Below are 17,314 nucleotides of genomic sequence, written 5' to 3'. Positions count from 1 at the left end.
CAGATCCTAGAAGAGAATGTTCTAGTCCAGCCGTGCATAGCAGGGTTTCAGCTAAAGGTACCAGAATGTGTCTGGGATACCTGGCCAGCACTGTGGTATTCCCTGGAAGGTGCTGGATGAAGCCACTGCTCTGCAGCTGGAACTGCTTTTGCCCTTTTCCATTAAAAAAAAGGGCAGTGACTCCAGCTGTGCCCACCCCTGGACGGAGAGCAGCTACTGCCGCAGCCCCAGGGGCACCTGCTCCCTGTTCTGCCAGGCCCGGGCTCAGCTGACCAGGGCTGCCAAGGCAGTTTGTGTTCCTGCGCCAGTGCACGGCATTGTCACCTCACCAGCAGTGCGCAAACCGCCCCTGAGCGTCCCAGGTTCCAGAGGAACTCCTTGACCAGGCGAGCTTCTTCCACAGGCTCCATGTGGAACAGTGCAAACCCAGGGGAGATCCCCACTGCCCCAGCTCTGGCAGCTCAGCAGGGCCATGAGTCTGTCGAGCTGGGCTGTCAGCATCCCAGCTGTTCTCATGGCAGACAGCCATGGCTGCAGTGCCCAGTGCTCAGAATCCACCCTTAAGCTTCTGCTACAGAACAGGAGGGCACTTTTGTCGCTGTAGAAAGGGGCCTCAGGTTGTTAACCGTTCAGGACAAGTGGTTCAATTAGCAGGGGCAAATACAATACTATGACCACTGCATGGAAGCAGATTCCGTATTATTTCAGGGGAAGTTACTGTGCTCCTGAAGCTTTAACTATGTTGCTTACAAAACCACATCTTTAGACAGGATGTTTGCCACGTTGCATTTATTAAAACAGAGTTGCAGTAAGCTCCTGAGTCCACCCATGCCTACAGGAAAGTACAAATCACCTCTCATGCCCCCCAGCAGTTTTGGTTCCCAGCCCCCCTGCTCAGGGCACAGCCATGCAGTGCTTTGAACCAACGCCCATGGGGCACCCCCAGCAGCAGGGGTCCTTTCCTCTGCTCCCCCAGCTGCCACTGTAACACTCCATGATCAGCGCTCCGTGAGCAGTCACTGCTCGGCAAGAGCACAACGATCACAGAGGACGTGGGTGCAAGTGTGGTTACAAGAAGAATGTCAAGGAGTAAATTCCAGTTTTTAAAAGGAAGATTTATTTAACAAGTTTCACTTAGCGCAATACACCTAAAAAGGAAATCACAATACAATGAAAGATTAAATCAAGGCCTCAGAATTTTATACGAACACCAAGACCAAAATCCTAAAGTAGCCGTATTGCGTCTCAACATGTTTCCCCCATTAACTTAAAAAAAAAAAAAGCTTTAACATGCCTTAGAGGATATTAAAAGAAATAAACTAGAACTAACATGCCAAATGTTCACTTTGATTTTCAGACACAGCTCCTATATTGTTCTTTACAAAAAAGCATGTCTCTTTCAACATGTATTCAAAACAGTGTCGGATGTAATATGGTATAAGAGCAACATTTAACATAATTCAAACAGCTTTAACCTAAATACGCTTACTGCTTAAATACACTCCTACAACAAAACTAACTTGAGAAACGCTCCAAATTGTTTAACAGTTATAGTCTTTACTTGGTTATTACATCCTAGATGAATGTTCATTTCTGTATGTTCAAAAATACTGAACCTGAAAGGTTTTAAAACAATCCTGAATTCACTTACAGTAAAGCATAAATCACAAGCTCGTATTGCAAAACTGTTAAACTTAGTTTTTTGTTTTTTTGTTTTTTAAAAAAGATGTGACCAAAAGTCAGCGATTGGTTACATTCCCCAGCCACCACTCATGTTGGACATGTTGGACATGCCGCCCATGCCGTTCACTCCCATGGATGCGCGGTTCCCACTGCTGTAGTAGCTGCTGTTCATGGCGCCCTGGCTCCCGGGGTCTGAGGGGGAAACCGACAGCAGGTTCACAGCTGCCTCAGGCCGACTCGAAGCATCCTTGCCCCAACGCCTGTCCTTGCTGGGCCACCTCGTAAATACCGTCTACCGTGCCCAACGCTGCAAAGTGTCAGTTTACAGCTCCGTACCCAAAGTCAGTTATCGGATGTTCAACGACAGCACGAGCTCTGCATCACCCCCCTTCCCGAGCCAGAGCTTTACCACTGCTCTGGGGGAAGGAACAGGGAGGACCCAGCCTCCCATGACCCCCACCCCCATTTGTATTGTGTTTAAATAAAGCTGATCTCCAGCTTTCAGATTAAGAAAAGAAGTGATCAGAGCAATGCAAGTCTAAGACTGGCATTTCCTTCCCCTTTAAAGAAAAGTTTTCCACATTTCCCCCCTCAGCCCCTCAGCTCCCCATTGCAGCATTGAATTGATTCCCCCCCAGTTCCCCAACATCCACATCTTTAACTTTCAGAGCCTGTGCTGCCCAGGTTATAACACAACCCTTCAACACCAGTGAAGGGCATGTTATGCCTGCTGCACCCAGCCCAATGGAAACCAGCAAAGAAATGCTCTTACCATAGCCACTCATGCTGCTTTGTCCTCCATATCCTCCTCCATAACCCCCACTCAGCTGCTGGTTGCCTGGAGCACCGTAACTGGACTGGCTCCCTTCAAGTTAAGGGTAAAAACATTAAGACCTTGCCGGTCAAGATCTGCTCATCATCAACACCCAACCCTCACCCAACCAACAGCCCCTGCACTCTGGCACTACCTTGCTCACACCAAGGGAAGTTTAACATGCTCAAGGAATGTGATGGGGTTTCTAAAGACATCCCTGCAATCAAGCAGTAACAAGAACTTTAGAAGTTACTTTTACAATTTCTGTGGACTATACTAAACAGGACTGATCTGCACTGTAACACACCCCAAAAGACTTAAACTTGGCTTTAAGGAACCTCACACAGGAGTGCTGCCCTTCCAGAGGCACAGCAGCTCATTAATTGGAGCCACTCACTGTGCACATGGCCCTGCTCCAGAATGGCTGTGCATCGCATCACAGCAATGCTGTGGCTCAGACACAGATATCTCCATTTAAACTAACTGCTCTTTACCTCATCACTTGCCTACATTCCTTTCTCTAGTTTCAGTATCAGCACTAAAACTACAAACATTTTGTAACCAAATACTATAAAAGCATCAGTGTATCCACACCACCCCCACCCCCCCAGTACCCTCAAGAAAGGAGCCCCCACAGAAACCAACCCCACCTTCATCTCCGAAACCAGCCCAGCTGGGTGTCAGGAGGGTATCTGTCTTAGAGGCACAACAGCAACAGGCATTTAAGACTTGTGCTGAAAACACACATTTTAGATTTTTAAACAATTTTGGGGTTTGCCAGAGCAATTCAGACAATTTCTCCCAATTCCAAGTATCTCTCTCTCACCACCATTCTCAGCTTGAATGGCAGGTCACGTGCCACAGATACATCCTCCAACACCGAACTATGTTCTGGTATCCCCAGTAGGGAAGGGGAAGGAGAATAAGAAGGACAGGCATCTCCCCAATTCTGCACTACCACGCTCCCAAAGAAGCCATTCATCCCAACAGGCACACCACACTCAGCACCACAAGTTTATTCAACCTATTAAAGTTCAAATGTATTCTCAAAAGGTTTATGTACCTGGCAACGTGCTAGTGTTCCAATCTTGGACTACCCCTTCCGACTCCTTGACTGTGTGATTAAGACAGAATGTTGAATTTCAGTTTTGATGCCAGGCACACAATAAGCAGGAGCTGTACAAAATGAGCCAGCTTCCTTCAATAGCAAACGCTTGTTTGGAAGTGCAGTGAGACTGTTACATACCCATTGCTCCCATCATCTGACTACCATAGGCACCACCAGTTCCTCCTGCTGTAGAATTCAGGAAGAGTTCTACGTATCTGTGTTCTGGAAGAAAAAAGTTTTCCCATGAGAGCATTTCACACCAAACCCATGCAGCCTGTCTCACTTCAAGTGAAGCTGCAGTGAAATCTTTGGCATTCCAGCTGCAGCAGATGCACTGCACTGCAGCAGTGTCAGCTCCCTGAAGCCGCCTCTTCCGAACAGTCGGACTTACGCATATTTGCTTTGTCTTTGGACATAGCAGCCACTGCGTCCTCATGAGTAGCAAATTCAACATCTGCCTCTCCGGTTACTCTGCCATCTGGTCCAATTTCAATGTGTACTCTTACAGGGTTCAGAGGTGAGAAGAACTACACATGGAACAGTCACACAGATTAAAACGCACCAATGCAAAAGTTCGGGTTTACAACAAGCCACGTTCTCCTGAGGAACACTCCAGCTGCAACGCAGCTGGCGTGCCCCACAAGGACCCCAGGACCCGAAGCCGCGCGCTGGGGAGCAGCAGGTGACACTCACGTTGTAGATGTCGTTCTCCGTGGCTCTGTAGGGCAGACCCCTCATGTGGACGCAGTGGCCGGTCGTGCTCTGGAAGGTGGACGATCCGTCGCCGTACCTGTGGTCCGACATCCCTGCGGAGAAAAGAGTCCATTCTAGGTCTTTCAGATGTATTTTAGTTTCTTTTGGGACATGTCGTAAGTTCAGTTACTGTTCCTATTAGAGATCCTTACCTCTTCCAAATCTATCAGAACCAAACCCATAGCCATCATTATACCCATTGTAGTCATCATAACCTCCATAACCTAGAAACAGATTGGACATGTTCATTTCAACTACACAAAGATCCAAATAAACTTTCATTTCGACTACAGAAAGATCCAAATACACAGTACACACTGCAAACAACCACTACTACAACATTTCTTCTACAAGAATTAAGGCCAAGGGCACATAAAGAGATGGGGAGACACTACCAGGTCCAAGAGTTGCTGCTTTTCAAACCAGCAGCTCCCTGGGCCTCCGGGCACTTACCTCCTCCGTAGGCTCCGCGCCTCATCCTCTCCAAGCTACTTCCTCTACCCAGACTGTTGTATCCGCGCGTCAGGCCGGGCCTGTCGTACGGACCAGGTCTCTGCATGGCCAACAGCTTGCGGGGAGGGTCATAGTGAGTGCGCACCTCTGCTCGACTACTCTTGAAGATCTCAATGTACCTACAAGCGTTTGCACAGGGAGAAGTCAGTCTTCTATTCCTTCCACAAACACCTCACAACTTCACATTACAACAAGCTACTTAGTCATAGCCTTGACACTGGCAGTAATTTTAAGCCAGGTTTCCTTACGTTATGTAGGCAATGACATTCTATTATTAGCACTATGTTACATTTAAATCAGCTTATTTTCAAGAAATTAAAATTACTGAAGGGTTTATGTGCTCCTCATACTTTGCAGTATCCCAGCCTTAAGGGTGGGGGAGCAATACTGATTCCCCACCCACCTCCCCCCCAATTTACAATGTTAGTCAAACAATGTAGGAGGGACCAGTGTCCACTCAACTCAGCACTGTTGCTCGAGGCAACGGAAACAGAGGGTTAAAAACCCGATCTCCACCGAGAGTTTAACCCATCAGGATGCCACAGAAAGCTCTGCATGTACTACTGAACCCAGCCTATGCTTCAATGATTCAGCGTAGGCAAAAAGGGCATGCTTCAATGAAAAATAGTCACAGGTAAAATTGAATAAAACCCTTTGTGACAATTTCTTGAAAGCTATACTTATTACATTGAAGATTAATACAAGTAAGTAAATTTGTTACATTTCAACTTATAAAACAAGTTTAGAAAGTATCACATTTTCTTATGGTAGTAAGAATACTGTGCATGTCTTTAGAGCTAAAGGCAGAATTGGTGCTATTTGAGAAGTTAAAGCCATAGTCTCTCAACTTTGTCATTTCCAAGCTATAGTTTTGAATGCCTGTAATTGCTCATTTTCCAAAGCACATTTTAGTTTAGTCCAATTTTATCATGTATTTTTGGGTAGATTTAACAGTCTGTGTCACACACACTGTAGCAATCAATACCTTTACTCATCACCAAATTAGAGACCAAAATTCTATTTTGATTTGGGTGTTATCACTTTCAGAAGAGAGAATATGGATTTAATTGTTTACCATAAGAAAAGTGACAGAGCCAACCAACCATCCATCCCCACCTGTGCCCTATTCTTTCCTTGTGTTTCTTTAGAGCCTTTTCAGCTATTTCCTGTGAAGCAAACTGCACGAAGGCCTCCCCCGTACTCCTCCCCTGGAAGTCCACCGGCAATGTTATCCCATTTGGCACGATTTCCAACCCTTCAACCCAAGGACAAATAACCCCAGTAGGGGGGCAATATTAACATCACAAGCCCAGTCATGAGTTTTTTCTTATAGCTTTAAAAACACCAGAATTTAAACACTTTTAAGAGAATGGTATGTTGATTCTAGAACACCAGAATAAGAAAGGCACGTCAACAAAGAGCTCCATGATCACATACCATTCAGTTCAGGTTCTTAACCCACCCTGCAGAGCTCAGAAATGCTCCAAGGGTCAGGGACAGCCCCTCAGAGAAGGCATCTAATGCAGGGTGCGTTAAGAACTTCACACATTATTACAAACCTCGTCAATTCTGTGAAAGTATTTAAGATGAACTTTAAAGAAAACTTAAATTCAAACACAGCAAGTTAAAACAGCTTTATATAGAACAAATAATTTTACTAGAAATCATTTTAGGTAAAATAACTATGCAAACATTAAGTTTCAGCATCGATTTTTTTTTTTTTTTTAATCTTTAGAAGTGCTTAATTAAGAAAAAAATCATGAAGTAATTTTCAAGTATTAGTTCCTGGACAGAAGAAACATATTTTATATATTAAGCACATTAACAACTTTAAAAGCTTGAATTACTTCACCATTAGAAAAAAACAGCTTAAAATGCACATGCTTAGAAATTGCTCTTGTTCATATCACCAATTGAGAAAACAAAAAACAAGTTCTGAGATTGTAAAACTGGAAATATTTCTACTGTATTTTAAAGCAAAACAGCAAGCTCAATCATATCTTGTTATAGCAAAACATTTAGAAATCTAGTATTTCAAAAATAATAACAAGTGAAATCCTAAACAATCAACAGATTCCATTCTCAGACATTTTAATAGTCTAATTCCAGTTTGTAAAACATAAAACAGCTGCAAAAAAAGTAAAAATTAGTCAAAACAAGACATTATCTCTTCATGTACAATAACACTGAGCTAGGCAACATCAAGGGTCTGGGTAAGTGTTTTTCCCCACAGGAAGAGAAAGGGGCAAACTTGTATATCTGTACTTGGGGAGAGTTCAGCAGGGTTTCTCTGAATTTCATTCAATACTAACTCTATGCTGGGAAGAGATCATGGGCCCTTACTGAGAACCTGCTCCTCACACAGAGCCCAGTTGTGAGGCTGTTCTACATCCTTCACTGACCAGGGCCAAATCAGCCAAGGCTGGGGGTGGAAATATCCTCCTACATGAACTGTTCAGCTTTACTTGGAAAGCAAGACACTTTTCTATAATCCTTACTTGGAACAGTATGTCCCACCAAGTATAAATTTGAGTACCTTTTTGGCATTCCCTAAATTACTTAATTATCAAGTACTTTAGGAAGTAATCCAAAGGATTCCTCATGCCCAGAAAACTAGTGAAGAACTGGTTTATTTACTTTTAATACCCATGATAATACTGTTGGAATAATACTGGGCAATCCATGCTTGCTTGGTCTGTTGGGGTTTTTTTGCATAAACCAATAGTGCTACAGCTACTACTTTTATCCGACATACCTGAAAAAAACTGTACAATTTCTTCTTTACTACAGCCAAATGGGAGTCCTCTAAGACGTACAAAACCATCATTAGCTGTATCAGGGCTGTTGGGACCAGTATGCTTCAGAACCCAATCCATTTCAACGTTGTTTGACTTGAAAACTGTAAAAGGCACTTAGAATTAATGCATTCTGGATTAAGGAAGTTTTTTAGAAGTCATTTGCCTTGAAACTAGTCAACTTTATGATATGCAAGTCCATTTGTCCTTTCACATGCATTTTAAATAGACAAAAAAAAGCAATTAACCAAAAACCCATCAAGCACAAACACAGTGTAGTCAGTTACTAGACCAACTGAGTCAAACCTTCAACATATCTGTGTCCCATTGTTTCTCTGTCTTTTTTCAGGGCCAATTTCACATCCTCCTCTGACTCAAGTTCAGCAAATGCTTCTCCACTTGGTCTGCCCTCCCTGGTGTAGATGAAACGGATACCCAGGGCCCCATTCAGAATTTTGCAATCTGAAAATGAAACAGAAAGCCCAGCATTACTTTAATTATTACAGGAATAGTGTTACTTTGAAAGTTTCAGCCTAAAAACAAAAAGTTGATACTGTGTAGCAATTATATGAAGAAAACCTGCAGCATTCTTGTTACAAATTAAAAAATTACAATTAACTAAGACACTAACTAAAGTTACCATTCTAGTCAAGCCAACAGATCATTATGGTAAACTGCAAGTTAGCTATTTTCAAAGCTTTTCTGCTTCAAGTTGAACATACCATCCTGCTTTTGATCTTAACTTTCTTATTAGCATGAAATAAGGCATAGTAACAGTCAGTGTAAGTGTAGCAAACTAAATCAGAACCAAGACCAATAGATCAAGTTCCTGAAGCAGTTTCAAAAGCTCCAGTTATTGCAGGAAGCATGTATTTATCACCACTATTTATTACTGCGGAATGTTATTAATTTGGGGAAGGATACACACACTAAACACTTAACAAGAGTCTACTGGGACAATACAAGAACTAAACTGATTTAGCTTCAAAATTCTTGCTTCAGGTGGAACTTTTTTTATAGCGAAACCTTCTCTCTCCTGGTTGCTCAAGCAGCAAAGGCAGTTGTGGCTATCCCCGTAGCTCAGACTAAGCTCTTTTGTGTTGAGTTCCCGCTGGCATGAACGTGGCTTTGCACACCAGGTTCTAGCTGAAGTACTTGTTGCACTACAAATTAAAACTGGCTACTGACACTTCCTGCAACTGCTCATTACAACACTCCCACTGCCACAGTGTCCCTGGTAGGGACCCAGAACTGACAGCAGAGTCCAGCCCCTCTCCCACATCTCTTATCCCCCTACAGTCCCACTTACCGGAGAAGAACCTCTGCACCTCCTCGGTGGAGCAGGACCAAGGCAGCCCCCGGACTTTCACCACATATCCCTCGCTGCTCTCCGAGTTGAGCATCACATTGGGGGTGAGGCTCTGCTCCGTCTCTGCTTCTGTGGTTGCTAGAAAGACCAGAACGAGCCCTTCTGAGATGCTGCTCCGCACGGCCGCCACCCGCACCCCCTCAGAGCGCCCGGCGGCCCCCCTGGCCTGTGCCCCGGCCCTCCCTGATCCTCCTCTGCCTCGGGCGCTGCCGCCTGACACACACGGCGCCGCTCCCGCCCCCGGCCCGCGCCCTGCCCCTTCCCCGCACGCACACATGGTGGGGCTCCGCGCTGGTTCTAGGGCTCCGAGCCTGATCCGCTGTCCGGAGAGCGCCTAGTCCCGGTCAGGCGGCAGCGAGCGGGCGAGCCTGTGGCGAGAGCGCGCTAGGAAATGGCGGCGGGTGCTCCCGCTTCCGCTGGGCCGGGCCTTCCTCCGCACAAAGAGCGCGGTCCCAGACGCCGCCCGGGCGGGCCCGCGGCCCCCGGCGATGGCGCAACGCCCGCGGCCGGTTGGCAAAGAGCAGCGTGCGGCCGGCGAGTACAAAGCACCGCGAGCCCCGAGCCGAGCACCGGACCGGCAGCGGCGCGGCCGGGGAGGGTGAGGGGCGCACGTGCCCCGGCGGGGCCCGGCCCCGCCCCCGAGCCCCCGCGCGCCGCCTGTGCGCACGCGCCGCCCGCCGCGCCGAACAAAGCCCCGGCCCCGCGCGCGCTGAGTGCCGCTCGCCGCACTGCGCATGCCCCGCGCGCTGCCGCCCCCGCCCCGGCCCGGCGCGGTCCCCCCCGCGGCGCGGACAGCGGAGCGCTCTGGCTGCACACACCGTGCGTGGGAACTAGCACTTACCAGCTTCAAAGGCTGACGCTACCCCACGTGAAACAATCTGCTCGCTTCGGTCACTGAAGCCTGGTGTGTTTGGAGGAGATGGGGAAAGAAGAGACAATGGGTCACAATTATCATAAAAGAACGGAAAAGTTAATTCCCTCCCATTTCCTCCAAACACACCAGACCTAGCTAGATTTCACCTCGAATCTCAGTATTACCGAGGAGGAAAGGGTAAACTGGAATAACTCATCATCTAAGAATCCTCCATCCCCTTCCCCCTTGGATAGCCAGCTCATGTTTTAACTTAGTTTTCACAGGTGACAGAGGACCCATGCCTGGAGTTAAGCAGGCTCCCAGAGCCCCGGCATAGGTATTTGGAGCCCAGAAGCTGCTTCGAGTAGTCTCCAGGATGAATACCACTCATCCACAAGTGTTTCTTCTCCAGTCAGTACCAAAACAAACTACGAGCCTACACTGCCGCATTTCTCACGTAACTGTTTAATGTGTTCCGGACTAACGACTACCCCACCCTCACAGCTGGAGGCTTTTTGACTTTTTTTTTAAATGCATGCTCAAGTTTATGTAAATAAATCAAACAACATGGCGAACTCGTTTACTGAAATGCAAATTAGATCAGTAAGTGGAACCGTGCTACAGTCACTTCCTGCACAAAGCTCTCTTCTCCATTTCACTTGCCGAACGCCCATTTTGTAACACCGTGGCGGTAGGATCTGGGCAGGAGCGGGACAGCGGCGGCGGGGGAGGGGGCAGCGCCTCCGCCTCTTCCCGGGGAGGACTGGCGGGAAGCGGCCATCCCGCCCACCCGCCTGGCGGGACGCTTAAAGTGCGCTGGAGCGGTTGGGAACCCCGTGAGTTCCCGCTCGGCACGGCCATGTCTACCCCCGCCAAGCGGCACTGCCAGAGCCCCGCCGGCTCCCTCGAATCCAGCTTCCAGAAGCGCATCAGGAAGGTTTCCATCGAGGGGAACATCGGTGAGCTCGGCGGTGCGGGAGGCGGCTCAGGGGGGTAGGGGAGTCCGGGGGGGAGAAGGAGGAGGTGTGTGGGGTGAGGGGTGTCAGGCCGAGAGCACCCCAAGGAGCTGCGATGCCGGGGGGAACTGGGAGAGAGAGGGGCGGCTGCGGCGCTTGTCCCTCCGGCTCTGCGGGCAGCGGGGGTTCTGCAGGGAGAACCGCACCGGGACGCGAACCCGGAGCAAGGCTGGGGGCGGATGGGGAGCCTCCCGGCAGGGTGGCCGTCAGTCACACCAAGGCGCAGGGCGGGCTCGGGAGCACAAACAAACCCCCGATGCCCCCTGGCCCGCCCGGGGCTGCAGCGCTCGTTCGCGCCCGCCCGCCCGCGCCAAGTCCCAGCGCCTGCGCAGCCGCTCCCTCGCTCTCATCCCAAGCTCCGCCCGCCACGGCAGCTCCTAAAATGTCGGCTGCTCCTCGGCTGCCCTTATCGCACGGGCGCGGCCCCTCTGGCGCAGCAGATTAGCGCTGTTTGCTCCTCGGCGCACCCCGCCGGCCTCTCTCCCCAACAGCCACTAACTAACAACCCTCAAACTGCCCCCGGTCCATCAGCAGCACCAGAGCAAACAAACCCCGAACCCTTTGTGAACTGCTCTAATCTTCCGCAGCTGCGGGGAAGTCAACGTTTGTCAGGCTGCTGGAGAAACACAGCGATGAGTGGGAGATCATCCCTGAGCCCATCGCTAAGTGGTGCAACATCCAGACAGCCGAGAATGAGGATGAGGTAGGTGCGCAGGATTTGGGACAGAAGAAACTGCACGGAGTTGCACGGAGAGGGAGCTATGCCAAAATCCAGCTATACTTAGTCTGCAGCAACCAGAGTCATCCCCACTATCATACCACAGTTGGTCAGGCACCCAAATTGTAAAGGCAAGATACTACTGAATGTATATTCTAAATCACATCCCATACTCCACGGGAATCACACTAAAATCTGGAACTCAAACTACTCAAAGAAGCTGTCATGAAAACTACCATCACCTGAGGAAAAAGTCTCTTGGGTCCTACACCTAAGCATTTTCTTAGTAATAAAAAGAAAGCCAAGAATTCGTACCTAAACATATCAGAATTCTGGACTGAGAAATGCAGTACATTCATATTAACTTTATTTTCTTGCCTTCTAGGAACTTTCAACATCTCAGAAGAGTGGAGGAAACTTACTTCAAATGCTGTATGACAAACCCACAAGATGGGCTTACACATTTCAGACTTATGCTTGCTTGAGCCGAGTAAAAGCACAATTAAAACCAGTCTCAGCCAAGCTACATGAAGCAGAACATCCAGTGCAATTTTTCGAAAGATCTGTATACAGTGACAGGTAATTACTCTCACAGCACAAGAACTCACATTAGCAGCTTCCAGGTGTTTAAAGACGTGGAGCTGAGGAAACACTTGATACCTAAACTAATACCTGCAAAGGAGCAAGCTTGATTAAGACTTTTTTCAATACCATCATTCTGTTCTAATGACAATTGCTTTGGGAGCTCACTTCTGTCATTCCTGGCATGAGACTGATGTCTTTCATTGCAGATACGTGTTTGCTTCTAACCTGTTCGAGTCTGGAAACATCAGTGAAACAGAGTGGTCTATTTATCAGGACTGGCACACATGGCTTTTGAATCAGTTTCAATCAGATATAGAACTGGATGGCATGATCTATCTCAGAACCACACCTCAGGTATGCTCACTAAAAATGGAGGCTTTTCAGTTCAAATTTCCTTTTCCAGGGGCTTAAGAGGGCACAAAAAAGTTATTCTAGATTTGACTCGTTTATGTTCAGCCAAGCATTTAAAATTAATGCTCACTAATGTCTAGCATTAGTCCTTCCAAGTTAAGGGCCACTTGATCCGTTTAGCTGATTTAACCTACAACATATGATTAATGACAAGGTTTGTACTTTTTTTTTCCCCCCCAGAAATGCATGGAAAGGCTACAGATGAGGGGAAGAGAAGAGGAGCAAGGAATTGAGCTTGAGTATTTGGAAAACCTGCACTATAAACATGAAACCTGGCTTCATGAAAGGACTATGAGGTAGGAATCCATTTTCTCTAACAAGTTTCAACTTGCAGGCAAGGCTCTTTCCTACTTTAAGCTTTAGTTTTATCAAGTATAGCTTCACTCAGGCAGTTGGATGAACTTACAACCACAGGTTTCAAGAGATGGAACTTCACCTAATTTGAAACCTTTGTTTAGCATTAGCTTCAACTAGGAAGCCTTACAGTCGTAACTTCAGCAAGGATATGGATTTTACTAATTGGAAGGACTCAGGAATAGGACACTTCAAATAGCATTCAGGGGCCAATCATATTATTTCTCAGCATGCAGTTTCTGTTGCAATGTAAAGGGCAGACAAGGCCCCAAGTACCTTTAAACTAGCAGGACTATATTTCTACATGAAGTTTAAATATTAATCCTAACTTCAATTTGAACAATGATCAGAAAGGCTTTTGGCAGACCTGTTACACACAAGAAACCTAATCAGCAACTGAGTGATCTCTGCACACCTTCCCTCAACTTCCTTATTGACTTTTACTGGCCTTCCCATCTAAGAAATCTCCAAACATGAAAGCAGACTCTAGATATTTCCCTAGAGGAGTCCAAAATAATCTACTGAATGGGAAGCATTACAATTCCAGGAAAAGTACATTATCAGTTTGATCTACATGCTAAAGTTTCACATAGGATGACCCAAATGCTTAGGAGACAGAAAGCAGTGCATAACATGGAATTTGGGGAATGTTTACGTTGTGAACTCATTCCAAACTCATAAGCAAGCACTTCCTGTGTTTGTAATAGGAACACTTAAGTGTGCAAGCACAACTTAGAATGTTGCTCAGCACACGTACTGTGTTTTAGAAATGTCTTCCACATTCAGAAGAAAGACTACTGCTCCCATCTGTTCCTAAACTGAAGCCAAAATGGTCTTGCTTATGTCCAAGACATTTTAAATACCAGACTTACAGCCTGTTAAAGAGGTCATCCTTATGAAAGGAAGCTTTAAAAATGCTTCTTGGTAAGTGGATTAGGTGAGAGAGACACAGGGCAAGGGAGTTTTTTTTTAAAAAAAACACTCCATCTTACAAAATTGGATCCTGGTAATTAATTCCGTGACAAGAATGAGATGAAAGAAATTAAGGTAAAAACTATCTTCCCTTCCCTTGTACATTACATATAGATACTGAAGAGTCCATATTAGTGAAATACATGAAGAGCAACTAACAACAAGCATCAGCTTTAACATCTCAGGTGCATGTGGTAATCAAGAGCAGGGGTCTTAAATGCACATTATTTCATGTAGTGTTTACTCAAACTATGTTCTTCCATTTCAGAGTTGATTTTGAGAACATTAAGGACATTCCTATTCTAGTTTTGGATGTTAGTAAGGATTTCAAGAACGATAAAATTAAACAGGAGTACCTGATTGATAAAGTAAGTATCAAAGATTGGGGGGGGGGGTGGGTGTATCCGCTTTTCACCATGCAAGCAGTAACACTTCCAAACAAACTTGGGAGAGAGTAAATAACGATTTGAGGAGACAAAGTGGTACTAAAAGAGGTCACTTCAGTCAAAATGGTGTTTACTAGTTCCAAGGAACGGCAAGACTTGAGAAGTAAATGCTGAAAGAAATTCAGGTGGAGTAGTTTAGCCAGTCCATGGGGAAAAAACAGAAAGAAATCCACCTAATAGTTAGAAGCATGAGGAAGTGCTCTCCTAGCAAACCCTATAAGCCATTTTCTTCATCTTGTCCTGGGTCATCAATTTGAGATTACTGAAGAATGTTTCCTGTAAGCCAAGACTAATTCCCTCAATTAGGCAGCTCTAAATAAACTGGGAAGGGGAGCACAGTGATCAATTGTAGAGGTATTTGTCATTACATCTTCACGGAAACCAGCAATTAATAGCTTAGTTTTAAACAGCCACTCAGGCATGCCATCTTCTACCTTGCCCCTCTGAAAGGCCACATGCACTTCAGGTCATAAACTAAATGTAGGGGCAAAACATCACTGGAAAACTATAGTAACAGAATTTATTCCCATATAAAGGGAAAAGCCTAGTACTTTAGCTTTTAATACGCCAAATAATACATATACCTTTTTTCCATAGGTCAAGTCGTTCCTAACTTCTTTAGAAGATGAAAAAGAATTCAAATAACAAGTCCCTGAAGTCCACCTAACAATCTGTGTGTTCAAATATTTACTTTAAGCAAAGGCATTACTTGTATAGCTTATTTTAAAGCAAGCCTAAAATGAAATGTAAAAATGAAGTTCGGGTTTTGTTTATTTTTTTCCTTGTCTGAGCTCTGTGGGTTTTGATAAATCGTTATGTAAAGCTAAAACGAATAAATATGGGGTGATTTGATAATGTTTTTGTTCCCTGTATATTCTCTGCTGTTTAATAAAGATTTTAAAAGTCCTACTGCCTCTCGAGTGGCTCTCCCCACGGGGCAGCTCAGCGATCGTCAGAGGCCGACACCCAGTAAACACAGAGCAGGCGCTGAGCAGGGTTGTTTTGCAATAACTGGCACGGGTTCACCATTTTAAGACGAGACTGTTATGGCGTCCAGAAACCTTTACTTTCAACTTCTGCTTTACTGAGTGGCCGTTTCCACCGGATTTACGCTACTTAAGGCTGGACGTTAGACCTGTAATAAACTGTAATTTACGCTTATCTCGTTTGCGATCTCACGCCCACCCCCCCTCCCCAGCACGGGGAGGGCCGGCGGGGGCGGTCAGCGGCGGTGGAGGCGGAACAGCGACCCCGAAGAGCCCCCGCGGCCCCGCCCGACACGACGCACGCGGCGGGGGGGGTGCGGGTTGAGCGACGCACGCGGCCGGGCCCGTCCCCGCCGCTCCCCCCCCTCCTCCTCCTCCTCCCCCGCGCCACCGTGAGGCCTCCGCGGCACCGGGCCCGGGCGAGCCGCACCACGAGGGTCCGATAGCCCACCCCCGCCCCCTCCCATTCCCTCCCGCCAAGCCCTCCCCGCCCGCCATCGCTAGGCCTTACCCAAGCCGGGGATCTCGCCCTCGGTCTCCTCGGTGTGACAAGGGTCCATCTTGGCCGCGCCTTCCCCGCAGGGGCCGCGAGAAGAACAAAGCTGGGCGGGGGCGCTGAGGCGCTGCGCGAACAGAAACAAAAGCTCAGCGGCGGCCGAAGCGGAGCTCGGGGAAGACGGATGGGGGCTCCGCCGGGCGTTTCTCAGCACTCCCGCGGGGATGGGCCGCGATGCAGCTGCCGGTGCTCCCGGTACCCCCCGCTCGCTCGGGCTGCGCAGCGCCCGCTCCGCGCCTATAAATGGCCGCCGGCCGCGCAGCGCCGCGAGCTGACGTCACGCGCCGCCCGCCCCCGCCAGCCAATGGCCGCGTGACAAATTGAACGCAGCCAGTCACGTCCGGCCCCCCGCGCGCGCGGTGCGGGGGGGTGCGGAGGGGAAGGGGGAAATAATGGAGGGGGGAGCGCGCGACCGCCCTAGGGGCCCCGCGAACCCCCCGAGCCCCTTCGCCCGCCGGGGGACACAAGTTCGAGTCCTCCGGGACCCAAGTTCGAGTCTCTGCCCCCGGCCTCGGCTCCGGTTCGAGTCCCGCCCCCGCCCGTTCCGCTCCCCGGTTCCCGAAGATGGCGGCGGCCTTGTCCGTCCCCCCCCCCCACCCGCCCCGCCGCCCCCCGCTTGTCCCCATTGCCCCGGAACCCCCGCTCACGGCGAGCTGCAGCCGCGGGGCTCCGGCGGCGATCGGCGGCTCCGCGCACTGCAGCACCGCCCGCCGCCCGTGTCAGCTGGGCTCGGCTCCGCCTCCCGCCGCGGCGGGGGCCGGGCACGGCGGGGCCTGGGCCCGGCGGGGCCTGCGCGGGCCTGGCCGGGGAGGCCTTGAGGGCTCCCCAGCAGTCGCGGGGGCCGCTGTTTGGCAGGCCGGGCGTGGGGAGCTCAGCCCGATCCGAGCGGGCCCCGCTCAGGCGCTGCTGGGGCTGCTTGGTTTGGCGCAGGAGGTTCCTGTGCTGGAGCTGCCCCTGGAATCCCCGAGTGGGTGCTGGGAATGGCCGCTTCTCGCGTGCCCTCAGACCACGCTCTCCCAACCAGACCGACCCTCTCCACAAAGAGTCATGAGCTGAAGCAGCTTCGGGTTAAAATAGCTGCAAGGGAGCCTTGCTGTGGTATTGAACAGATAATAAGTGGCCTTAGGACTGTGGAGGTGTGGCATCGTCTCTAAGCTTTGTTTCTGGCCCAGTGTTAGTGAGTGTAAAGCAAATCCCTTTGCTAATCCTCGTTGAGGCCTTGGCGTTTCTAGCAGTGTGATAATGATAATTTTTGGCTTTTTGTAGTGTGTATTAATATTCATACACTGGGATACATTTACTATGTGTCATTTTATTAGTCCTGATTGGTATTTTTAGTCCCCATTACTGCATTTGAAAAAGGACAGAAAATGTTTATGCAT

The 17,314-nt window shown here is 48.3% G+C and overlaps 2 protein-coding genes across 18 annotated transcripts; one reads left to right on the top strand and one right to left on the bottom strand.

Moving 5' to 3' along the window:
• Positions 1 to 1,094: 1,094 nt before the first annotated feature.
• Positions 1,095 to 16,641, bottom strand: HNRNPH1 (heterogeneous nuclear ribonucleoprotein H1). Of its 17 annotated transcripts, XM_040078201.1 has the most exons (16): positions 16,580 to 16,641; positions 15,888 to 15,999; positions 9,877 to 9,936; positions 8,976 to 9,113; positions 7,973 to 8,128; positions 7,627 to 7,770; positions 5,988 to 6,126; positions 4,812 to 4,990; positions 4,511 to 4,582; positions 4,299 to 4,432; positions 3,997 to 4,132; positions 3,744 to 3,827; positions 3,561 to 3,611; positions 3,148 to 3,231; positions 2,456 to 2,548; positions 1,095 to 1,875 (listed from the first exon to the last, which is right to left on the bottom strand). In XM_040078201.1, exons 2-16 carry the CDS (start codon positions 15,934 to 15,936, stop codon positions 1,751 to 1,753), a joined length of 1,644 nt encoding a protein of 547 aa, XP_039934135.1. In that variant the 5' UTR covers positions 15,937 to 15,999; positions 16,580 to 16,641; the 3' UTR covers positions 1,095 to 1,750. The 17 variants fall into 17 exon arrangements, with proteins under 17 accessions (XP_039934135.1, XP_039934147.1, XP_039934143.1 ...); XM_040078213.1 differs by lacking the exon at positions 3,148 to 3,231 and having other exon boundaries at positions 1,095 to 1,990; XM_040078209.1 differs by lacking the exon at positions 3,148 to 3,231.
• LOC120759179 (deoxycytidine kinase 2) lies at positions 10,628 to 15,291 on the top strand. Its single transcript, XM_040078220.2, has 7 exons — positions 10,628 to 10,847; positions 11,492 to 11,607; positions 12,008 to 12,201; positions 12,414 to 12,561; positions 12,799 to 12,914; positions 14,213 to 14,312; positions 14,988 to 15,291. The coding sequence occupies exons 1-7, from the start codon at positions 10,748 to 10,750 to the stop codon at positions 15,033 to 15,035; spliced, it is 822 nt and encodes a 273-aa protein (XP_039934154.1). The 5' UTR covers positions 10,628 to 10,747; the 3' UTR covers positions 15,036 to 15,291.
• Positions 16,642 to 17,314: the final 673 nt, after the last annotated feature.

Source organism: Hirundo rustica, chromosome 14, assembly GCF_015227805.2.
Source record: "Hirundo rustica isolate bHirRus1 chromosome 14, bHirRus1.pri.v3, whole genome shotgun sequence".
Taxonomy (NCBI): domain Eukaryota; kingdom Metazoa; phylum Chordata; class Aves; order Passeriformes; family Hirundinidae; genus Hirundo; species Hirundo rustica.
Note: the sequence above shows the minus strand (reverse complement) of the source record. Positions and strands in the feature narration are given on the sequence as shown.